Source organism: Notothenia rossii, assembly GCF_949606895.1.
Source record: "Notothenia rossii genome assembly, chromosome: 8".
Taxonomy (NCBI): Eukaryota; Metazoa; Chordata; class Actinopteri; order Perciformes; family Nototheniidae; genus Notothenia; species Notothenia rossii.
Genome location: NC_136906.1, coordinates 83,528,409 through 83,554,499, shown reverse-complemented (window position 1 = coordinate 83,554,499; position 26,091 = coordinate 83,528,409). Strand labels below are relative to the sequence as shown.

Sequence of the window (26,091 nt, the reverse complement as noted above, 5' to 3'; positions counted from 1 at the left end):
TGTCCGTGGTTTTTCATGCACATCCGGCTCCTAAACGAGTCTATTTCTTACTATACATTACTAGCCACATCTCAACCTTAAAATGTAAGCTCATTCCACATGCTACACCCAGCTAATTCATAGTGTCCCTTTAATCACGTCACCTGGAGTTAGTAGGCTACTTGTACTTTTGTTACATTCTTTGTTTTCTAATTTAGACACTTCTTGTGAGACTTGTGTTTTGTTTCGGTAAAAATGATTCGTATCGTCAGTTAGCTGAGTTTCTTCCCGTTAAGTGGGTATGACACATTCATAGGTCTTTAAATGTTAAGAAGCCCTGAGACACAGTTTCGTGAAAAAAACAAACGTAGCTCCCGGTACCGGGGGCTCTCGGGCTTCACAGGTTAAATATGAAGATTATATGATTACACACTTAGCCAAGTTAAGGACCCCACTAGAGCAAATTCACACACCGCAATACCGTGTGTGGCTACAAGAGCACACACAGAGCCTTGAAAGTCGACCTCCAGGGGACAATCTTTTTTTCCCAAAAAAACATCACCAGGCATATCAGGAAGCTGTTTTTTATTGATTGCAATGCTCGTGCCCATGGGGACCGAGTCCTGGGGGAAATGGGTCCCCACAGCGTAGTGATATGTCAGGTCATGGAGCCCAGCAGGATGGAAAAACAAACACACACACAAATACTGAGAGACAGACTGTTTTGTTGGTCAGCTGATAGAGTTTTATTAGTTTTAATTAAAAAGGAAACAGACAGTAATGTGGTGAGCTCTTAAACATGGACTAAACAGGAAGTCTTAAAGCTTCAAAATTAAATCAAGAATATAATTAAGAACATGAAAGGTCAGAGGTCATCAGGTAGGGTAGAAGCGTCCAGCATCATCTCGTCCTCGTTTACGACTCTGCTGCTGCTCAAAGAACTGACGGATATCATCGGGAGTCACAACCTATCAGAGAACAAACACAAACATGACATCAGGAGTCACAACCTATCAGAGAACACACACAAACATGACATCAGGAGTCACAACCTATCAGAGAACAAACACAAACATGACATCAGGAGTCACAACCTATCAGAGAACACACACAAACATGACATCAGGAGTCAAAGCCTATCAGAGAACAAACACAAACATGACATCAGGAGTCACAACCTATCAGAGAACACACACAAACATGACATCAGGAGTCACAACCTATCAGAGAACAAACACAAACATGACATCAGGAGTCAAAGCCTATCAGAGAACAAACACAAACATGACATCAGGAGTCACAACCTATCAGAGAACACACACAAACATGACATCAGGAGTCACAGCCTATCAGAGAACACACACAAACATGACATCAGGAGTCACAGCCTATCAGAGAACACACACAAACATGACATCAGGAGTCACAACCTATCAGAGAACACACACAAACATGACATCAGGAGTCACAGCCTATCGGAGAACACACAAACATGACATCAGGAGTCACAGCCTATCAGAGAACAAACACAAACATGACATCAGGAGTCACAGCCTATCAGAGAACACACACAAACATGACATCAGGAGTCACAGCCTATCAGAGAACACACACAAACATGACATCATCAGGAGTCACAGCCTATCAGAGAACACACACAAACATGACATCATCAGGAGTCAAGGGTCGGCTACCAATGAGCACAACATGTCCACCTGTCATGACATCAGCAGCAGGACGTACCTTCCCCTCTGAGGCGAAGCTCTGCAGGAAGTCCTTCAGCTCTGTCTTCATGTCGTTGTACCCTGAGAGACACAATGACAGAGACAATGAGATACACAATGCGAGACACAAACAAAGAGACAATGAGAGAGACACAATGAGAGACACTAACAAAGACACAATGAGAGACACAAACAAAGAGACAATGACTCAATATATGAATCCAATTTTGTTGTAGTTGATGTGACTCAGATGGTTTGTAGTTGATGTGACTCAGATGGTTTGTAGTTGATGTGACTCAGATGGTTTGTAGTTGATGTGACTCAGATGGTTTGTAGTTGATGTGACTCAGATGGTTTGTAGTTGATGTGACTCAGATGGTTTGTAGTTGATGTGACTCAGATGGTTTGTAGTTGATGTGACTCAGATGGTTTGTAGTTGATGTGACTCAGATGGTTTGTAGTTGATGTGACTCAGAGATGGTTTGTAGTTGATGTGACTCAGATGGTTTGTAGTTGATGTGACTCAGATGGTTTGTAGTTGATGTGACTCAGATGGTTTGTAGTTGATGTGACTCAGAGATGGTTTGTAGTGGATGTGACTCAGATGGTTTGTAGTTGATGTGACTCAGAGATGGTTTGTAGTTGATGTGACTCAGATGGTTTGTAGTTGATGTGACTCTGAGATGGTTTGTAGTTGATGTGACTCAGAGATGGTTTGTAGTGGATGTGACTCAGAGATGGTTTGTAGTTGATGTGACTCAGATGGTTTGTAGTTGATGTGACTCAGATGGTTTGTAGTTGATGTGACTCAGATGGTTTGTAGTTGACTTGACTCAGATGGTTTGTAGTTGATGTGACTCAGAGATGGTTTGTAGTGGATGTGACTCAGATGGTTTGTAGTTGATGTGACTCAGAGATGGTTTGTAGTTGATGTGACTCAGATGGTTTGTAGTTGATGTGACTCAGATGGTTTGTAGTTGATGTGACTCAGAGATGGTTTGTAGTGGATGTGACTCAGATGGTTTGTAGTTGATGTGACTCAGAGATGGTTTGTAGTTGATGTGACTCAGAGATGGTTTGTAGTTGATGTGACTCAGATGGTTTGTAGTTGATGTGACTCAGAGATGGTTTGTAGTTGATGTGACTCAGATGGTTTGTAGTCGATGTGACTCAGATGGTTTGTAGTTGATGTGACTCAGATGGTTTGTAGTTGATGTGACTCAGATGGTTTGTAGTTGATGTGACTCAGATGGTTTGTAGTTGATGTGACTCTCAGATGGTTTGTAGTTGATGTGACTCAGAGATGGTTTGTAGTTGATGTGACTCAGATGGTTTGTAGTTGATGTGACTCAGATGGTTTGTAGTTGATGTGACTCAGAGATGGTTTGTAGTTGATGTGACTCAGATGGTTTGTAGTTGATGTGACTCAGATGGTTTGTAGTTGATGTGACTCAGAGATGGTTTGTAGTTGATGTGACTCAGATGGTTTGTAGTTGATGTGACTCAGATGGTTTGTAGTGGATGTGACTCAGATGGTTTGTAGTTGATGTGACTCAGAGATGGTTTGTAGTTGATGTGACTCAGATGGTTTGTAGTTGATGTGACTCAGAGATGGTTTGTAGTTGATGTGACTCAGAGATGGTTTGTAGTTGATGTGACTCAGATGGTTTGTAGTTGATGTGACTCAGATGGTTTGTAGTTGATGTGACTCAGATGGTTTGTAGTTGATGTGACTCAGATGGTTTGTAGTTGATGTGACTCAGAGATGGTTTGTAGTTGACTTGACTCAGATGGTTTGTAGTTGATGTGACTCAGATGGTTTGTAGTTGATGTGACTCAGATGGTTTGTAGTTGATGTGACTCAGAGATGGTTTGTAGTTGACTTGACTCAGATGGTTTGTAGTTGATGTGACTCAGATGGTTTGTAGTTGATGTGACTCAGATGGTTTGTAGTTGATGTGACTCAGATGGTTTGTAGTTGATGTGACTCAGATGGTTTGTAGTTGATGTGACTCAGATGGTTTGTAGTTGATGTGACTCAGATGGTTTGTAGTTGACTTGACTCAGATGGTTTGTAGTTGATGTGACTCAGATGGTTTGTAGTTGATGTGACTCAGATGGTTTGTAGTTGATGTGACTCAGATGGTTTGTAGTTGATGTGACTCAGAGATGGTTTGTAGTTGATGTGACTCAGAGATGGTTTGTAGTTGATGTGACTCTCAGATGGTTTGTAGTTGATGTGACTCAGAGATGGTTTGTAGTTGATGTGACTCAGATGGTTTGTAGTTGATGTGACTCAGATGGTTTGTAGTTGATGTGACTCAGATGGTTTGTAGTTGATGTGACTCAGAGATGGTTTGTAGTTGATGTGACTCAGAGATGGTTTGTAGTTGATGTGACTCTCAGATGGTTTGTAGTTGATGTGACTCAGAGATGGTTTGTAGTTGATGTGACTCAGAGATGGTTTGTAGTTGATGTGACTCAGAGATGGTTTGTAGTTGATGTGACTCAGAGATGGTTTGTAGTTGATGTGACTCAGATGGTTTGTAGTTGATGTGACTCAGATGGTTTGTAGTTGATGTGACTCAGATGGTTTGTAGTTGATGTGACTCAGATGGTTTGTAGTTGATGTGACTCAGAGATGGTTTGTAGTTGATGTGACTCAGAGATGGTTTGTAGTTGATGTGACTCAGAGATGGTTTGTAGTTGATGTGACTCAGATGGTTTGTAGTTGATGTGACTCAGATGGTTTGTAGTTGATGTGACTCAGATGGTTTGTAGTTGATGTGACTCAGATGGTTTGTAGTTGATGTGACTCAGAGATGGTTTGTAGTTGATGTGACTCAGAGATGGTTTGTAGTTGATGTGACTCAGATGGTTTGTAGTTGATGTGACTCAGATGGTTTGTAGTTGATGTGACTCTCAGATGGTTTGTAGTTGATGTGACTCAGATGGTTTGTAGTTGATGTGACTCAGATGGTTTGTAGTTGATGTGACTCAGATGGTTTGTAGTTGATGTGACTCAGAGATGGTTTGTAGTTGATGTGACTCAGAGATGGTTTGTAGTTGATGTGACTCAGAGATGGTTTGTAGTTGATGTGACTCAGATGGTTTGTAGTTGATGTGACTCAGATGGTTTGTAGTTGATGTGACTCAGATGGTTTGTAGTTGATGTGACTCAGATGGTTTGTAGTTGACTTGACTCAGATGGTTTGTAGTTGATGTGACTCAGATGGTTTGTAGTTGACTTGACTCAGATGGTTTGTAGTTGATGTGACTCAGATGGTTTGTAGTTGATGTGACTCAGATGGTTTGTAGTTGATGTGACTCAGATGGTTTGTAGTTGATGTGACTCAGATGGTTTGTAGTTGATGTGACTCAGAGATGGTTTGTAGTTGATGTGACTCAGAGATGGTTTGTAGTTGATGTGACTCTCAGATGGTTTGTAGTTGATGTGACTCAGAGATGGTTTGTAGTTGATGTGACTCTCAGATGGTTTGTAGTTGATGTGACTCAGAGATGGTTTGTAGTTGATGTGACTCTCAGATGGTTTGTAGTTGATGTGACTCAGATGGTTTGTAGTTGATGTGACTCAGAGATGGTTTGTAGTTGATGTGACTCAGAGATGGTTTGTAGTTGATGTGACTCAGATGGTTTGTAGTTGATGTGACTCAGATGGTTTGTAGTTGATGTGACTCAGATGGTTTGTAGTTGATGTGACTCAGATGGTTTGTAGTTGATGTGACTCAGAGATGGTTTGTAGTTGATGTGACTCAGATGGTTTGTAGTTGATGTGACTCAGAGATGGTTTGTAGTTGATGTGACTCAGAGATGGTTTGTAGTTGATGTGACTCAGATGGTTTGTAGTTGATGTGACTCAGAGATGGTTTGTAGTTGATGTGACTCAGATGGTTTGTAGTTGATGTGACTCAGATGGTTTGTAGTTGATGTGACTCAGAGATGGTTTGTAGTTGATGTGACTCAGAGATGGTTTGTAGTTGATGTGACTCAGAGATGGTTTGTAGTTGATGTGACTCAGAGATGGTTTGTAGTTGATGTGACTCAGATGGTTTGTAGTTGATGTGACTCAGAGATGGTTTGTAGTTGATGTGACTCAGAGATGGTTTGTAGTTGATGTGACTCAGAGATGGTTTGTAGTTGATGTGACTCAGATGGTTTGTAGTTGATGTGACTCAGATGGTTTGTAGTTGATGTGACTCAGAGATGGTTTGTAGTTGATGTGACTCTCAGATGGTTTGTAGTTGATGTGACTCAGATGGTTTGTAGTTGATGTGACTCAGATGGTTTGTAGTTGATGTGACTCAGATGGTTTGTAGTTGATGTGACTCAGATGGTTTGTAGTTGATGTGACTCTCAGATGGTTTGTAGTTGATGTGACTCTCAGATGGTTTGTAGTTGATGTGACTCAGATGGTTTGTAGTTGATGTGACTCAGAGATGGTTTGTAGTTGATGTGACTCAGAGATGGTTTGTAGTTGATGTGACTCAGAGATGGTTTGTAGTTGATGTGACTCAGATGGTTTGTAGTTGATGTGACTCAGAGATGGTTTGTAGTTGATGTGACTCAGATGGTTTGTAGTTGATGTGACTCAGATGGTTTGTAGTTGATGTGACTCAGATGGTTTGTAGTTGATGTGACTCAGATGGTTTGTAGTTGATGTGACTCAGATGGTTTGTAGTTGATGTGACTCAGATGGTTTGTAGTTGATGTGACTCAGATGGTTTTTGTAGTTGATGTGACTAGGCCTGTCACGATAAATAATTTTGTTGGACGATAAATGTTCCTGGAAATTATTGCGATAAACGATAATATTGTCGGCACCATTTTAGACCACTGACATACTGATAATATATCATAATAATTCTAGTACATCCGTTCAAACAGAACTTTTTATTGAACATTCAACATTGCAAATGAAATGTGAAATAATATTAAAATATATAAATGATATATAATAAATAAAACAAATTCATTAAATTATAATAAATTAATTAAATCACACACAACCAAAACAATAAATTAAATAGAGTCAGGCTGGAAAACAGAGCTCTCAGTCCATCTATCTATCCATCTCTATATATATAGATAGATAGATATAGATATATATATATAAATAAATCAATATGAGCACACATTGTCTCACAAGCAAAATAAATCTCCTGAAAACAACAGTCATGTGTACAGTCCACTGTCCATACAAAGGCCCAGATGCCTCAACAGGCCATATCCAAATCTGTTTTTCGAAGTTTTCGAGCAAGGAACACCAACATGTTTGCATTGCCGGGCAAATGCATCTTTGATTGTAAACTGTCGGGAAGGTGGGGATTGTAAACTGTCGGGAAGGTGGGGGCTCTCCATCTCCAGCTGCCGTGTTTGCTACCAGCTGGTAAAACGGAACGGAGTGGTTGTGTTTTAGGTGTAGTTTAAAATGCGTGGTATTGCCTGCTTTTGTCGCTACCTTTTTTAAACAAATGCGACTCACCGCCCGGCTCATTCAAGTCCGTAGGTTGGCTTGAATCCAAAATACTGCCACACCGGAGAATCGAGATGTGTAGGTTTTGTAACCAATTCCATTTCATTTTAAATTCCCCGCGAGTAAGTCACACGTTGTCTCCCGCTTGTCGCTATATTATTAATTTGGCTGCTACGTTGCTGTACGTGCACACAGAGTGTCCTGACCTGGCTGTGTGTCAGCCCCGCCCCTCACAGCGCGCATGGACGGCAGCCACAGCTCGTCTGGCAGCCACAGCGCTCCTAGCTAAAATGCTGGTCACATCCTTATGTAAACAAACACGCATGTAAACGGCAATTTATCGAGCTCAGAAAAGTTATTGAGTCCATTTTTATTTATCGTACGATAAGTCAATTTATCGATTATCGCGACAGGCCTAGATGTGACTCAGATGGTTTGTAGTTGATGTGACTCAGAGATGGTTTGTAGTTGATGTGACTCAGATGGTTTGTAGTTGATGTGACTCAGAGATGGTTTGTAGTTGATGTGACTCAGAGATGGTTTGTAGTTGATGTGACTCAGATGGTTTGTAGTTGATGTGACTCAGATGGTTTGTAGTTGATGTGACTCAGATGGTTTGTAGTTGATGTGACTCAGATGGTTTGTAGTTGATGTGACTCAGATGGTTTGTAGTCGATGTGACTCAGAGATGGTTTGTAGTTGATGTGACTCAGAGATGGTTTGTAGTTGATGTGACTCAGAGATGGTTTGTAGTTGATGTGACTCAGATGGTTTGTAGTTGATGTGACTCAGATGGTTTGTAGTTGATGTGACTCAGAGATGGTTTGTAGTTGATGTGACTCAGAGATGGTTTGTAGTCGATGTGACTCAGAGATGGTTTGTAGTTGATGTGACTCAGAGATGGTTTGTAGTTGATGTGACTCAGAGATGGTTTGTAGTTGATGTGACTCAGAGATGGTTTGTAGTTGATGTGACTCAGATGGTTTGTAGTTGATGTGACTCAGATGGTTTGTAGTTGATGTGACTCAGATGGTTTGTAGTTGATGTGACTCAGACGGTTTGTAGTTGATGTGACTCAGAGATGGTTTGTAGTTGATGTGACTCAGAGATGGTTTGTAGTTGATGTGACTCAGATGGTTTGTAGTTGATGTGACTCAGATGGTTTGTAGTTGATGTGACTCAGAGATGGTTTGTAGTTGATGTGACTCAGATGGTTTGTAGTTGATGTGACTCAGAGATGGTTTGTAGTTGATGTGACTCAGAGATGGTTTGTAGTTGATGTGACTCAGATGGTTTGTAGTTGATGTGACTCAGAGATGGTTTGTAGTTGATGTGACTCAGATGGTTTGTAGTTGATGTGACTCAGATGGTTTGTAGTTGATGTGACTCAGAGATGGTTTGTAGTTGATGTGACTCTCAGATGGTTTGTAGTTGATGTGACTCAGATGGTTTGTAGTTGATGTGACTCAGATGGTTTGTAGTTGATGTGACTCAGATGGTTTGTAGTTGATGTGACTCAGATGGTTTGTAGTTGATGTGACTCTCAGATGGTTTGTAGTTGATGTGACTCTCAGATGGTTTGTAGTTGATGTGACTCAGATGGTTTGTAGTTGATGTGACTCAGAGATGGTTTGTAGTTGATGTGACTCAGAGATGGTTTGTAGTTGATGTGACTCAGAGATGGTTTGTAGTTGATGTGACTCAGATGGTTTGTAGTTGATGTGACTCAGAGATGGTTTGTAGTTGATGTGACTCAGATGGTTTGTAGTTGATGTGACTCAGATGGTTTGTAGTTGATGTGACTCAGATGGTTTGTAGTTGATGTGACTCAGATGGTTTGTAGTTGATGTGACTCAGATGGTTTGTAGTTGATGTGACTCAGATGGTTTGTAGTTGATGTGACTCAGATGGTTTGTAGTTGATGTGACTCAGAGATGGTTTGTAGTTGATGTGACTAGGCCTGTCACGATAAATAATTTTGTTGGACGATAAATGTTCCTGGAAATTATTGCGATAAACGATAATATTGTCGGCACCATTTTAGACCACTGACATACTGATAATATATCATAATAATTCTAGTACATCCGTTCAAACAGAACTTTTTATTGAACATTCAACATTGCAAATGAAATGTGAAATAATATTAAAATATATAAATGATATATAATAAATAAAACAAATTCATTAAATTATAATAAATTAATTAAATCACACACAACCAAAACAATAAATTAAATAGAGTCAGGCTGGAAAACAGAGCTCTCAGTCCATCTATCTATCCATCTCTATATATATAGATAGATAGATATAGATATATATATATAAATAAATCAATATGAGCACACATTGTCTCACAAGCAAAATAAATCTCCTGAAAACAACAGTCATGTGTACAGTCCACTGTCCATACAAAGGCCCAGATGCCTCAACAGGCCATATCCAAATCTGTTTTTCGAAGTTTTCGAGCAAGGAACACCAACATGTTTGCATTGCCGGGCAAATGCATCTTTGATTGTAAACTGTCGGGAAGGTGGGGGCTCTCCATCTCCAGCTGCCGTGTTTGCTACCAGCTGGTAAAACGGAACGGAGTGGTTGTGTTTTAGGTGTAGTTTAAAATGCGTGGTATTGCCTGCTTTTGTCGCTACCTTTTTTAAACAAATGCGACTCACCGCCCGGCTCATTCAAGTCCGTAGGTTGGCTTGAATCCAAAATACTGCCACACCGGAGAATCGAGATGTGTAGGTTTTGTAACCAATTCCATTTCATTTTAAATTCCCCGCGAGTAAGTCACACGTTGTCTCCCGCTTGTCGCTATATTATTAATTTGGCTGCTACGTTGCTGTACGTGCACACAGAGTGTCCTGACCTGGCTGTGTGTCAGCCCCGCCCCTCACAGCGCGCATGGACGGCAGCCACAGCTCGTCTGGCAGCCACAGCGCTCCTAGCTAAAATGCTGGTCACATCCTTATGTAAACAAACACGCATGTAAACGGCAATTTATCGAGCTCAGAAAAGTTATTGAGTCCATTTTTATTTATCGTACGATAAGTCAATTTATCGATTATCGCGACAGGCCTAGATGTGACTCAGATGGTTTGTAGTTGATGTGACTCAGAGATGGTTTGTAGTTGATGTGACTCAGATGGTTTGTAGTTGATGTGACTCAGAGATGGTTTGTAGTTGATGTGACTCAGAGATGGTTTGTAGTTGATGTGACTCAGATGGTTTGTAGTTGATGTGACTCAGATGGTTTGTAGTTGATGTGACTCAGATGGTTTGTAGTTGATGTGACTCAGATGGTTTGTAGTTGATGTGACTCAGATGGTTTGTAGTCGATGTGACTCAGAGATGGTTTGTAGTTGATGTGACTCAGAGATGGTTTGTAGTTGATGTGACTCAGAGATGGTTTGTAGTTGATGTGACTCAGATGGTTTGTAGTTGATGTGACTCAGATGGTTTGTAGTTGATGTGACTCAGATGGTTTGTAGTCGATGTGACTCAGAGATGGTTTGTAGTTGATGTGACTCAGAGATGGTTTGTAGTTGATGTGACTCAGAGATGGTTTGTAGTCGATGTGACTCAGAGATGGTTTGTAGTTGATGTGACTCAGAGATGGTTTGTAGTTGATGTGACTCAGAGATGGTTTGTAGTTGATGTGACTCAGAGATGGTTTGTAGTTGATGTGACTCAGATGGTTTGTAGTTGATGTGACTCAGATGGTTTGTAGTTGATGTGACTCAGATGGTTTGTAGTTGATGTGACTCAGACGGTTTGTAGTTGATGTGACTCAGAGATGGTTTGTAGTTGATGTGACTCAGAGATGGTTTGTAGTTGATGTGACTCAGAGATGGTTTGTAGTTGATGTGACTCAGAGATGGTTTTTAGTTTGTATACCGTGTATGATCTCCAGCTGCTGCACGTGGTTCAGGTTATCCAGCGCAGACATCAGGGGGTCGTGTCCTCGCTGCTCGCTGCTCTTTCCTTTGGTCTCGTAGGCGAGGACGGTGTCGGACTCGTCCAGCAGGAAGGAGAGACTGGCTGCAGATAGTAAGTCCTGAGGACACAAACACACGTCAGACCGTCCTACAGTTACATCGTCACTTTGTCAGCCAATAGAAACGTTGACAGCTGGATTTCACCTTGCAGGTGTTGCAGGGGCAAAGCTTGGAGCGCCACCCTGACGGCCAGAACACGGCTCCTGATTGGACTCTTTTCTGACCAATGGCCTGCAGCACCTTCAGTCTGCAGCTAGGCTCCGCCTCCTCACGGCTGCGCTTACAGCTGGGCTCCACATTGTCCGCCTGATAGATCATTATATCAGTCACACAGAGAGGGTTGGAGTCATCCCTCACCACATGTCAGAGACAGAGATACTAAAGAGATAGTCAGGAGATTCAATGGAAAGATAACTTTAACGAGGTTATTCCTCTCACCTTTTCTTCTTTGTTAGGATGCTTTGTCTTTGACTCGTCTGCTTCCGTTTCCTCCTTCACCTCCTTCACTTCTGCACCTGGAACAAGAACTATATTGCAAAAACAGGAAGAACATGACAAACAAGAAGCAAATCAAACATCAGGAGGTACATTACACAAAAAACAACAATGATGACATGTTCCTGTGCAGGACCCTGAAGGGAGCATGTCCTGGTCCAATTGGATTACTCCATGTGATTTTGGATTATGTCAGAAAATAATCTCTGTGTCAAATAAAAGTTTATAATAATTTCACGTCACCAGTACTGTTACCTGACAGGTGAGCTGCGTAGGACCAGAGGAAGGAGTGTTTGTTCATACAGGACTCACAGATCATCTCCTGCAGCTCCACACAGTCTGGAACAACACAGCCCAGGTGCTGCAACACAACAGACAGCTGAGGTCACAGACAGCTGAGGTCACAGACAGGTGAGGTCACAGACAGGTGAGGTCACAGACAGGTGAGGTCACAGACAGGTGAGGTCACAGACAGGTGAGGTCACAGACAGGTGAGGTCACAGACAGGTGAGTGAGGTCACAGACAGCTGAGGTCACAGACAGGTGAGTGAGGTCACAGACAGCTGAGGTCACAGACAGCTGAGGTCACAGACAGGTGAGGTCGCAGACAGGTGAGGTCGCAGACAGGTGAGGTCACAGACAGGTGAGGTCGCAGACAGCTGAGGTCACAGACAGGTGAGGTCGCAGACAGGTGAGGTCACAGACAGGTGAGGTCACAGACAGCTGAGGTCACAGACAGCTGAGGTCACAGACAGGTGAGGTCGCAGACAGGTGAGGTCACAGACAGCTGAGGTCACAGACAGGTGAGGTCGCAGACAGGTGAGGTCACAGACAGGTGAGTGAGGTCACAGACAGGTGAGGTCACAGACAGGTGAGTGAGGTCACAGACAGCTGAGGTCACAGACAGGTGAGTGAGGTCACAGACAGCTGAGGTCACAGACAGCTGAGGTCACAGACAGGTGAGGTCGCAGACAGCTGAGGTCACAGACAGGTGAGGACGCAGACAGGTGAGGTCACAGACAGGTGAGGTCACAGACAGGTGAGGTCGCAGACAGCTGAGGTCACAGACAGCTGAGGTCACAGACAGGTGAGGTCGCAGACAGGTGAGGTCACAGACAGCTGAGGTCGCAGACAGGTGAGGTCACAGACAGGTGAGTGAGGTCACAGACAGGTGAGTGAGGTCACAGACAGCTGAGGTCACAGACAGCTGAGGTCGCAGACAGGTGAGGTCGCAGACAGGTGAGGTCACAGACAGGTGAGGTCACAGACAGGTGAGGTCAAAGAGGTGAGGTTAGGGTGGATGCGTGGAATGATAGTCAGATCTGTGTGTGTGTGTGTGTGTGTGTGTGTGTGTGTGTGTGTGTGTGTGTGTGTGTGTGTGTGTGTGTGTGTGTGTGTGTGTGTGTGTGTGTGTGTGTGTGTGTGTGTGTGTGTGCAGAACACTCACCCTGCCGTGCAGCCAGTCCTCACACACCACACACTGAATCATCTCGTCCTCCACCTGGACAAAGAGTCACCTGTCACCGACACACACTAACACACAGCTAAACTACACACAGCTAAACTACACACAGCAAAACTACACACAGCTAAACTACACACACTAACACACAGCTAAACTACACACAGCTAAACTACACATACTAACACACAGCTAAACTACACACACTAACACACAGCTAAACTACACACAGCTAAACTACACACACTAACACACAGCTAAACTACACACAGCTAAACTACACACACTAACACACAGCTAAACTACACACACTAACACACAGCTAAACTACACACACTAACACACAGCTAAACTACACACAGCTAAACTACACACACTAACACACAGCTAAACTACACACAGCTAAACTACACACACTAACACACAGCTAAACTACACACAGCTAAACTACACACACTAACACACAGCTAAACTACACACACTAACACACAGCTAAACTACACACACTAACACACAGCTAAACTACACACACTAACACACAGCTAAACTACACACACTAACACACAGCTAAACTACACACACTAACACACAGCTAAACTACACACACTAACACACAGCTAAACTACACATACTAACACACAGCTAAACTACACACAGCTAAACTACACACACTAACACACAGCTAAACTACACACAGCTAAACTACACACACTAACACACAGCTAAACTACACACACTAACACACAGCTAAACTACACACACTAACACACAGCTAAACTACACACACTAACACACAGCTAAACTACACACACTAACACACAGCTAAACTACACACAGCTAAACTACACACACTAACACACAGCTAAACTACACACACTAACACACAGCTAAACTACACACAGCTAAACTACACACAGCTAAACTACACACACTAACACACAGCTAAACTACACACAGCTAAACTACACACACTAACACACAGCTAAACTACACACAGCTAAACTACACACACTAACACACAGCTAAACTACACACACTAACACACAGCTAAACTACACACACTAACACACAGCTAAACTACACACACTAACACACAGCTAAACTACACACACTAACACACAGCTAAACTACACACAGCTAAACTACACACACTAACACACAGCTAAACTACACACACTAACACACAGCTAAACTACACACAGCTAAACTACACACAGCTAAACTACACACACTAACACACAGCTAAACTACACACACAAACACACAGCTAAACTACACACAGCTAAACTACACACAGCTAAACTACACACACTAACACACAGCTAAACTACACACACTAACACACAGCTAAACTACACACAGCTAAACTACACACACTAACACACAGCTAAACTACACACAGCTAAACTACACACACTAACACACAGCTAAACTACACACAGCTAAACTACACACACTAACACACAGCTAAACTACACACAGCTAAACTACACACACTAACACACAGCTAAACTACACACACTAACACACAGCTAAACTACACATACAAACACACAGCTAAACTACACACAGCTAAACTACACACAGCTAAACTACACACACAAACACACAGCTAAACTACACACAGCTAAACTACACACACTAACACACAGCTAAACTACACACACTAACACACAGCTAAACTACACACAGCTAAACTACACACACTAACACACAGCTAAACTACACACAGCTAAACTACACACACTAACACACAGCTAAACTACACACAGCTAAACTACACACACTAACACACAGCTAAACTACACACACTAACACACAGCTAAACTACACACAGCTAAACTACACACACTAACACACAGCTAAACTACACACAGCTAAACTACACACACTAACACACAGCTAAACTACACACACTAACACACAGCTAAACTACACACACAAACACACAGCTAAACTACACACAGCTAAACTACACACAGCTAAACTACACACACAAACACACAGCTAAACTACACACAGCTAAACTACACACACTAACACACAGCTAAACTACACACACTAACACACAGCTAAACTACACACACTAACACACAGCTAAACTACACACAGCTAAACTACACACACTAACACACAGCTAAACTACACACAGCTAAACTACACACACTAACACACAGCTAAACTACACACAGCTAAACTACACACACTAACACACAGCTAAACTACACACACAAACACACAGCTAAACTACACACAGCTAAACTACACACAGCTAAACTACACACACAAACACACAGCTAAACTACACACAGCTAAACTACACACACTAACACACAGCTAAACTACACACACTAACACACAGCTAAACTACACACACTAACACACAGCTAAACTACACACACTAACACACAGCTAAACTACACACAGCTAAACTACACACACTAACACACAGCTAAACTACACACACTAACACACAGCTAAACTACACACAGCTAAACTACACACACAAACACACAGCTAAACTACACACAGCTAAACTACACACACTAACACACAGCTAAACTACACACAGCTAAACTACACACACTAACACACAGCTAAACTACACACACAAACACACAGCTAAACTACACACAGCTAAACTACACACACTAACACACAGCTAAACTACACACAGCTAAACTACACACAGCTAAACTACACACACTAACCTGGTCGTCGGGGTCGGGGTATGGCCGGCTGCAGGTGCAGTAAAGACCAAAGAAGTTTTGACTGTAACTGTTCAGACTGTTCAGCTGCTCCTTATCCTGACACACACACACACACACACACACACACACACACACACACACACACACACACACACACACACACACACACACACACACACACACACACACACACACACACACACACACACACACACACACACACACACACACACACACACACACACACACACACACACACACACACACACACACACACACACACACACACACACACACACGTTACTCATACAATACACATCACGTGTAAAATGTAAATATGCACACACACGATGTGGAGGAACTGACAGGAAACAGTTTGCACTGCAGCTCCATGAACTTCCTGTTCCCACAGTCACAGCGGAAACTCCTGTAGAGACACAGAGGAGAGAGAGAAGAGTGAGACACAGAGGAGAGTGAGAAGAGTGAGAGAGAGACACAGAGGAGAGAGAGAAGAGTGAGACACAGAGGAGAGTGAGAAGAGTGAGAGTGAGACACAGAGAAGAGTGAGAGAGACACAGAGGAGAGTGAGAAGAGTGAGAGTGAGACACAGAGGAGAGTGAGAAGAGTGAGAGAGAGAGACACAGCGGAGAGAGAAGAGTGAGACACAGATGAGAGAGAGAAGAGTGAGACACAGATTAGAGAGAGAAGAGTGAGACACAGAAAAGAGTGAGAGAGACACATATGAGAGCGAGAAGAGTGAGACACGAAGGAGAGTGAGAAGAGTGAGACATGGAGGAGAGTGAGAAGAGTGAGACACAGATGAGAGTGAGAGAGAGACACACAGAGAGAGAGAAGAGTAAGACACAGAGGAGAGAGAGAAGAGTGAGAGAGAGAGACAGGTGAGAGAGAGAAGAGTGAGACACAGAGGAGAGAGAGAAGAGTGAGACACAGATGAGAGTGAGAAGAGTGAGAGAGAGACACAGAGGAGAGAGGAGAGTGAGACACATATGAGATAGAGAAGAGTGAGACACAGAAAAGAGTGAGATAGAGACACAGAGAGGAGAGAGAAGAGTGAGACACCGAGGAGAGTGAGAAGAGTGATACACAGAGGATAGTGAGAGAGAGACACAGAAGAGAGAGAAGAGTGAGACACAGAGCAGAGTGAGAGAGAGACACAGAAGAGAGAGAAGAGTGAGACACACAAAAGAGTGAGAGAGAGACACAGTGGATAGAGAAGAGTGAGACACAGAGCAGAGTGAGAGAGACACAGAAGAGAGAGAAGAGTGAGACACACAGAAGAGTGAGAGAGAGACACAGTGGAGAGAGAGAGAAGAGTGAGACACATATGATAGTGAGAGAGAGACACAAGAGGGAGAAGAGTGAGACACAGAGCAGAGTGAGAGAGATACACAGAAGAGAGAGAAGAGTGAGACACATCGAAGAGTGAGAGAGAGAAACAGTGGATAGAGAAGAGTGAGACACATAGAATAGTGAGAGAGACACAGAAGAGAGAGGGGAGAGAGACACAGAGGAGAGAGAGAAGAGTGAGACACAGAGAAGAGTGAGAGAGAGACACAGAAGAGAGAGAGAGAAGAGAGAGACACAGAAGAGAGAGGGGAGAGAGACACAGAGAAGAGTGAGAGAGACACAGAGGAGAGAGAGAGAAGAGAGAGACACAGAGAAGAGTGAGAGGGACACAGTGGAGAGAGAGAAGAGTGAGACACATAGAAGAGTGAGATAGAGACACACAAAGGAGAGACAAGAGTGAGACACCGAGGAGAGTGAGAAGAGTGAGACACATAGAAGAGTGAGAGAGAGTGAGACACATAGTGGAGAGAGAGAAGAGTGAGACACATAGGAGAGTGAGATAGACACAGAGGAGAGAGAGAAGAGTGATACACAGAGCAGAGTGAGAGAGAGACACAGAAGAGAGAGAAGAGTGAGAGAGAGACACAGTGGATAGATAAGAGTGAGACACATATAATAGTGAGAGAGAGTGAGACACATAGTGGAGAGAGAGAAGAGTGAGACACATAGGAGAGTGAGAAGAGTGAGACACAGAGAATAGTGAGAAGAGTGAGACACAGAGAAGAGTGATAGAGAGACACAGAAGAGAGAGGGGAGAGAGACACAGAGAAGAGAGAAGAGTGAGAAAGAGACACAGAGGAGAGATACACAGAGGAGAGAGAGAATAGTGAGAGAGAGACAGAGGAGAGAGAGAAGAGTGAGACACAGAGAAGAGTGAGAGAGAGAGACACAGAGGAGAGAGAGAAGAGTGAGAGAGAGAGACATATAGGAGAGAGACACACAGAGGAGAGAGAGAAGAGTGAGAGAGAGACACAGAGAAGAGAGAGAAGAGTGAGAGAGAGACAGAGGAGAGAGAGAAGAGAGAGACACAGAGGAGAGACAGAAGAGTGAGAGAGAGAGACATAGAGGAGAGAGAGAAGAGTGGGCGAGAGACAGAGGAGAGAGAGAGAAGAGTGAGAGAGAGAGAGACATAGAGGAGAGAGAGAAGAGTGGGCGAGAGACAGAGGAGAGAGAGAGAAGAGTGAGAGAGACACAGAGGAGAGAGAGAAGAGTGAGACACATAGGAGAGTGAGATAGACACAGAGGAGAGAGAGAAGAGTGAGACACAGAGCAGAGTGAGAGAGACACAGAAGAGAGAGAAGAGTGAGACACATAGAAGAGTGAGAGAGAGACACAGCGGATAGAGAAGAGTGAGACACATAGAATAGTGAGAGAGAGACACACAGCGGAGAGAGAGAAGAGTGAGACACATAGGAGAGTGAGATAGAGACACACAGAGGAGAGAGAAGAGTGAGACACCGAGGAGAGTGAGGAGAGTGAGACACATAGAAGAGTGAGAGAGAGACACAGTGGAGAGAGAGAAGAGTGAGACACATAGGAGAGTGAGATAGAGACACACAGAGGAGAGAGAAGAGTGAGACACCGAGGAGAGTGAGACACATAGAAGAGTGAGAGAGAGAGACATAGAGGAGAGAGAGAAGAGTGAGACACAGAGCAGAGTGAAAGAGAGACACAGAAGAGAGAGAAGAGTGAGACACATAGAAGAGTGAGAGAGAGACACAGTGGATAGAGAAGAGTGAGACACATAGAATAGTGAGAGAGAGAGACACAGTGGAGAGAGAGAAGAGTGAGACACATAGGAGAGTGAGAAGAGTGAGACACAGAGAAGAGAGGGGAGAGAGACACAGAGGAGAGAGAGAAGAGTGAGAAAGAGACACAGAGGAGAGAGATACACAGAGGAGAGAGAGAAGAGTGAGACAGAGACAGAGGAGAGAGAGAAGAGTGAGAGAGAGAGACATAGAGGAGAGAGACGCACAGAGGAGAGAGAGAAGAGTGAGAGAGAGACAGAGGAGAGAGAGAAGAGAGAGACACAGAGGAGAGAGAGAAGAGTGAGAGAGAGAGAGAGAGACATAGAGGAGAGAGAGAAGAGTGGGCGAGAGACAGAGGAGAGAGAGAGAAGATAGAGAGAGACAGAGGAGAGTGAGAAGAGTGAGAGAAAGCTTGTGGCCCAGACAAATAAATATATATATAAATGAAGTTGCTGTTCAGTTGGATCACTGTGCTGCTCCTGGCCTCTCCCTCCTAGAGAGAGAGGTGAAGTGTCTGCTTTATGCTGATGACCTTGTTCTGCTGTCTCCTACTGAACAAGGACTCCAACAACAGCTGGACATAGTAGACCAGTACTGTAAGAACTGGGCCCTGGCAGTCAATATGAAGAAAACTAATGTCATGGTTTTCCAAAAACGCCCCAGATGTCAGGAGAACAAATACCAGTTTACCATAAATAATCATATCATGGAACATAGTATGAGTTAGACCTACCTCGGTTTAACCATAACAGCATCAGGACGTTTCAACATGGCAGTGAATGCACTCAAAGAAAAAGCCAGAAGAGCTCTTAATGCAATTAAGAGAACATTTTATAATGTCCAAATTCCAATTCAAATCTGGCTCAAAATCTTTGATAGTGTGATCCAGCCCATTGCGCTGTACGGTAGTGAAGTATGGGGTCCACTCAGTCACCAGAGCTATACCCGCTGGGACAAACATCCAACAGAGTCTTTCCATGCAGAATTCTGCAGATACATTTTACGTGTTCAGAGAAAAACACCAACAAATGCATGTAGAGCAGAATTAGGCAGATACCCACTGATCATTAACACTCAAAAGAGAGCACTGACATTCTTTAACCACCTTAGATCCAGCCCCCGAGACCCCCTCCACTCCAAAGCCCTCCAAAGCCAAGAGCTAACCCCAGAGAAGAGTCCCCTATGTCAGCTGGTGCTGAGGCTAACTGCCCCCTCTCAGAGCCACTCTGACCAGTCTCTCAACAACACTGCTCTCCAAACACCAATCACAGTCAAACGCATTATAACACAATGTAAAGACAACTATTTACAACATTGGGAAGAAGAAACTAAAAGCCAAAGTAGATTAGAATGTTACCTGGCTCTAAACAGAGAGTATGAGCTGGCAGAGTATCTCTCTACTGTCAGAGATAGAAAGCAGAGACAGATCCTAACCAAGTACAGGCTCAGTGACCACAAACTGCCAATCCAAACAGGAAGACTCAAAAGATCCTGGCAACCAAAAGAGAACAGAACATGTGGTCACTGTACGACAGGTGAGACTGAGACAGAGATGCACTTCCTCCTGAAGTGCCAAACATTCAACCAAGTAAGGAGCATTTACTGGAACAAGTTCAGTGTTTCCCCTGGGATGGAGTCATAGCAGCGGTGCTAAGGCACGTGGGCCCAGCATAATGTGAGCGCGGAGCGCGTGGAATTTTTTAGTGTGTGCGCGTGCGAAGTGCGCCCCTCCAATTTGTTTCTATGTGTCAGCACAAGAAAGGCTCTTGAGGCCTAGCACCAGGTCCCTAGGTGAGATTTTAGGCAACATTTTATGTGTAAAGAATAAATGAGAAATCTCTACCAAAGACAAATACACTGCAAAAACAGAAACTTATTGACATAGGTGATAGACGTCAAAATGGCTTCAAATGTATTCATTATTGGATGAACATGTTGGAATTTGGGGGTGGACGTCACATCCTCCAGGGGGGTCCGGGGGTATGCCCTCCCGGGAAGATTTTTTTTGAACATTTTACAGTAAAATGCTTCAATCTGGTGCACTTTGAGCACAGAATTACTAGAAATCTGATCTAGGGGGTACAACTCTAAAACGCCCATATGAAAAAGATCGGTTTACATTTTAATAATCAAATAAGTATATGAACATAACCAATAACCTACCATAGCCAATAACAAATAAATGTAGCTTATTTTAATTTTCTTGTTCATTCATATCTTATTTTAACTAGTTAACCTAGCGCCCACCGTACAGGGCAAATTAAACGTGTAACCGGGGTGAAAGGGTGTTACATTTACTAATTATGAATTTCGTTACATCAAGGCCGAACATTTGGATGAGCGCCAACGTTCAAAAATGTTTTTTCCCTCCCAGAGCTACCAGCGCAGCGCCCCCCAGATCTGGCGCCCTAGGCGACCGCCTGTGTCGCCTATGCCAGTAACACAAATACTACAAAATCCACATAACAAAAAATGAAAAATGAAAAATGGTCGCCACTTATTATTATTTTAAGGGAAAAAAAAAAAGTAAAAAAGTTTTTTTTTGGGTACCTGGCTGGCGCCCCCTAGCAGCGGCGCTGACCCGCCACTATTTGTATATAGGGGAAACACTGAAGCTGAACTCTGTAATCCCAGGTTTCAAGGAGGTTGATGACCTCTCAAGACTGAGAGTACTCCTAGGAGAAGGAGACAAGGCACACCTTGCTGCCCAATATGTATACACATGCCACAACCTGAGGGACAGTGAATGAGACTCTCTCACACACACACACACACACACACACACACACACACACACACACACACACACACACACACACACACACACACACACACACACACACACACACACACACACACACACACACACACACACACACACACACACACACACACACACACACACACACACACACACACACACACACACACACACACACACACACACACACACACACACACACACACACACACACACACACACACACACACACACACACACACACACACGTGTTGAAATGTAATTGTATCACTGTATATATATATCATCAATAATATGTAAACATTTGAAATGTCTGTTAATGTTGTTAATTATTTTGTATTTTGATGCTTTGGCAACATTGTTTAATTTAACTTTCATGCCAATAAAGCCCCTTTGAATTGAATTGAATTGAATTGAATTGAGAGAGAGAGAGAGAGAGAGAGAGAGAGAGAGAGAGAGAGAGAGAGAGAGAGAGAGAGAGAGAGAGAGAGAGGGGAGAGATACAAACAGAGGAGTGAGAGAGAGACACAGAGGAGAAAGAGAGAGAGAGACACAGAGGAGAGAGAGAGAGAGACACAGAGGAGAGTGAGAGAGAGACACAGAGGAGAGAGAGAGAGAGACACAGAGGAGAGAGAGAGAGAGAGAGAGGGAGAGACACAAACAGAGGAGTGAGAGAGAGACACAGAGGAGAAAGAGAGAGAGAGACACAGAGGAGAGAGAGAGAGAGAGAGAGACACAGAGGAGAGTGAGAGAGAGACACAGAGGAGAGAGAGAGAGACACACAGAGGAGAGAGAGAGAGAGAGGGAGAGACACAAACAGAGGAGTGAGAGAGAGACACAGAGGAGAAAGAGAGAGAGAGACACAGAGGAGAAAGAGAGAGAGACACAGAGGAGAGAGAGAGAGAGACACGAACAGAGGAGAGTGAGAGAGACACAGAGGAGAGAGAGAGAGAGAGAGAGAGAGACACAGAGGAGAGAGAGAGAGAGACACGAACAGAGGAGAGTGAGAGAGACACAGAGGAGAGAGAGAGACACAGAGGAGAGAGAGAGAGAGAGAGAGAGAGAGACACAGAGGAGAGTGAGAGAGACACAGAGGAGAGAGAGAGACACAGAGGAGAGAGAGAGAGAGAGAGAGAGAGAGAGACACACAGAGGAGAGAGAGAGAGACACACAGAGGAGAGAGAGAGAGAGAGAGAGAGAGAGACACAGAGGAGAGTGAGAGAGACACAGAGGAGAGAGAGAGACACAGAGGAGAGAGAGAGAGAGAGAGAGAGAGAGAGACACACAGAGGAGAGAGAGAGAGAGAGAGACAGACACAAACAGAGGAGTGAGAGAGAGACACAGAGGAGAAAGAGAGAGAGACAAACAGAGGAGAGTGAGAGAGACACAGAGGAGAGAGAGAGAGAGACACAGAGGAGAGAGAGAGACACAAACAGAGGAGAGTGAGAGAGACACAGAGGAGAGAGAGAGAGAGAGAGAGAGAGAGAGAGAGAGAGAGACAGAGGAGAGTGAGTGAGGATTGAGATATGAGGAGTGATTGTGGGGATATGAGCAGTCTGAGGAGTGAGATGTGAAGAGTGAGATCTGACCTCTTTGTGTAGAGTTCGTAGAGGTCGTGACCTTCATGACACTTGTATGAACACGCCAAACACACTCCAGCTGCTTCTCCTCCCTTTGGTGTGCAGCTGCTGCAGGCGTACAGGGCCTGACGCTTCACATAGCCCTGACACACACACACACACACACACACACACACACACACACACACACACACACACACACACACACACACACACACACACACACACACACACACACACACACACACACACACACACACACACACACACACACACACACACACACACACACACACACACACACACACACACACACACACACACACACACACACACACACACACACACACACACACACACACACACACACACACACACACACACACACACACACACACACACACACGTTAGCAACATCACTACCTCCCTACCCAGTATAAACCAGGAAAGGCATTTTGATGAAGAGGAGAGGAAGCACTGTAGGAACCAATGGAGACAGATTATACAGAGGGTGATCACAGTGTGAATACTACGAGTACATGTAGTACACACTGGGATACAGGTGGTGATATACTGGTATATGTATAGATCCTCACCTGAGGGTAGGAGCAGTGGTCAGAGTCACTTCCTGCCAACACGGCAGAAGCTTCTTCCTCCAGCTCCTCGTCTTCCTCCAGAACATCAACCAGAGACAGCGTGCGCTCCTCCTCCATGCTCACTGTCAGCACAACAACTAGCTTTAATAATATATATATATATATATATATATATATATATATATATGAGATTATACAGAGTAAACACTGGGTGGATATCTATAGATAGATAGATAGATAGATAGATAGATAGATAGATAGATAGATAGATAGATAGATAGATAGATAGATATGAATACACAGGGGGCTAGCGGAGGGCAGAGTAAACCAGGATAGACAGACAGAGAGACAGACAGACAGACAGACAGACAGACAGACAGACAGACAGATAGACATATAGACAGATAGACAGATAGACAGATAGATAGATAGATAGATAGATAGATAGATAGATAGATAGATATATAGATAGATAGATAGACAGATAGATAGATAGATAGACAGATAGACACAGCCGGCTAGCGGAGGGCAGAGTAAACACTGGATGGATATTTGTTTAAACACCGATTATTGTTTTAGCTGGAAACATCTTAAACCTACCGTGAGCTCCGGCTGGAAAGCAGACAATAACCGGACCAATAACAACAATAACCCGGTTAATAACAACAACAACAACAATGCGAACGATCCGAAATCAAAACTCCGCCGCGAGCTAATAATGGCGACTTCCGCTTCCGCCCTCAGGGGTCAGAGGTGAGTTTTAAATAAAGTTTTCAGTGTGACGTCAAAAAAACGTTACAACTAATATACTCATAATGATAATAATGATAATAATAAAATAATCTTTGATTATGTGGCGGATCCAAGGAACATTCACGTTCCCTTGGAAATTACGGCGTTTGCAACATCTCCTCAATGTGACATTATGCTATCTTATGGTTATCATATATATCATATCATATAACCCTGAACGCAGCTTTAAGAGTAGTATATCTCCGAGGCGCTCCTGATGGCAGCTCCTAGAGTAGTGATATCTCCGAGGGGCTCCTGAACGCAGCTCGTAGAGTAGTGATATCTCTGAGGCGCTCCTGAAGGCAGCAGAGATGTTCGCGGAGCTGCGGTTCAGAGACGGTCAGAAAGAGAAACTCTCCGTTAAAGTAGAACCGGATCTGAAATCTGTGATCAGCGGAGTCCAGGAGCTCAGATCCACCGTGAAGATCCTCCTGAGCAGTCTGGTGGAGCAGGAGAGAGCTGGAGCAGGAGGTGAGCAACTACTGCTATATGCTGCTAAATGCTGCTAACTGCTACTAATTGCCACTCACTACTGTTAACAACTGCTATATGCTGCTAACTGCTACTAATTTCCACTCACTACTGTTAACAACTGCTATCTGCTGCTAAATGTTGCTAACTGATGCTAGCGATTGCTATCTGCGGCTAATGGTAGCTAACGGTCCTGTATTAAATAAGTCAGTATAAGTTTATCTCTAGGTCTTTTCAGTATTTAAAAATGTATACGTGTCAGTTATGTGAGACCAAACTAAGTCTCTCTGATTCACCTGTTTTACATGCTGCAGGTGAGGAGGAGGAGCAGGAGGAAAGTGACGAAGGAGACGAGGGGCTTCAGAAAGCTCGACTACAACCTCCTGCTAAAAAATCCAAAAACACCTGAGGAATCGTCCTCAAACACCTGGGGACTCGGGGCTCGTCCTCAAACACCAGGGTGCTCGTCCTCAAACACCTGGGAGCTCTTCCTCAAACACCAGGGTGCTCGTCCTCAAACACCTGGGAGCTCTTCCTCAAACACCAGGGTGCTCGTCCTCAAACACCTGGGAGCTCTTCCTCAAACACCAGGGTGCTCGTCCTCAAACAGCTGGGGACTCTGGGTTCGTCCTCAAACACCTGAGGACACTTTGAACACCTATTGATGCAGTGAGATGTGTAGTGTATATTTCTAATTAGGCCTATCTAGGTGTTTCTGTCTGCAGTGAGATGGTCCCCCTGCTCCATGATCACTCCCACACACACCAGTCTGTGCACTGGGATGTGTGTGAGTGCACCAGTATTTCCTGTCTTACTCTGAGCAGCTGGTGGCCTGTGTAATGACTGCAGGGAGTTTGTAAAGCCATGGATTACTTCCTGTACCTTTTCATAATAAAAGCTTTTAAATACTGA

The 26,091-nt window shown here is 43.7% G+C and overlaps 2 protein-coding genes across 4 annotated transcripts; one reads left to right on the top strand and one right to left on the bottom strand.

Annotated features, from left to right (window-relative positions):
- Positions 1-701: 701 nt before the first annotated feature.
- ubr7 (ubiquitin protein ligase E3 component n-recognin 7) lies at positions 702-25,612 on the bottom strand. 3 transcript variants are annotated; one of them, XM_079642149.1, is made up of 12 exons: positions 25,476-25,612; positions 23,917-24,038; positions 23,330-23,463; positions 16,230-16,290; positions 15,864-15,959; positions 13,138-13,191; positions 11,946-12,051; positions 11,634-11,722; positions 11,340-11,501; positions 11,095-11,254; positions 1,723-1,784; positions 702-947 (listed from the first exon to the last, which is right to left on the bottom strand). In XM_079642149.1, the coding sequence occupies exons 2-12, from the start codon at positions 24,031-24,033 to the stop codon at positions 855-857; spliced, it is 1,134 nt and encodes a 377-aa protein (XP_079498275.1). In that variant the 5' UTR covers positions 24,034-24,038; positions 25,476-25,612; the 3' UTR covers positions 702-854. The 3 variants fall into 3 exon arrangements, with proteins under 3 accessions (XP_079498275.1, XP_079498276.1, XP_079498274.1); XM_079642150.1 differs by having other exon boundaries at positions 11,634-11,710; XM_079642148.1 differs by lacking the exon at positions 25,476-25,612 and adding an exon at positions 24,517-24,665.
- On the top strand, positions 24,889-26,091 carry LOC307014275 (uncharacterized protein). Its single transcript, XM_079642151.1, has 2 exons — positions 24,889-25,179; positions 25,494-26,091. Exons 1-2 carry the CDS (start codon positions 25,020-25,022, stop codon positions 25,586-25,588), a joined length of 255 nt encoding a protein of 84 aa, XP_079498277.1. The 5' UTR covers positions 24,889-25,019; the 3' UTR covers positions 25,589-26,091.

What these genes read in the sequence shown, in the direction of transcription:
- ubr7 (XM_079642149.1), bottom strand. Translation starts at nt 24,033, where the DNA reads ATGGAGGAGGAGCGCACGCTGTCTCTGGTTGATGTTCTGGAGGAAGAC. An exon ending in CTACGCAGCTCACCTGTCAG is followed by an intron (nt 11,723 to 11,945) that starts GTAACAGTACTG and finishes TTTGCAATATAG; the next exon opens with TTCTTGTTCCAGGTGCAGAA. An exon ending in GCAGCTGGAGATCATACACG is followed by an intron (nt 1,785 to 11,094) that starts GTATACAAACTA and finishes TGTGTCTCTCAG; the next exon opens with GGTACAACGACATGAAGACA.
- LOC307014275 (XM_079642151.1), top strand. Translation starts at nt 25,020, where the DNA reads ATGTTCGCGGAGCTGCGGTTCAGAGACGGTCAGAAAGAGAAACTCTCC. An exon ending in GGAGAGAGCTGGAGCAGGAG is followed by an intron (nt 25,180 to 25,493) that starts GTGAGCAACTAC and finishes TACATGCTGCAG; the next exon opens with GTGAGGAGGAGGAGCAGGAG.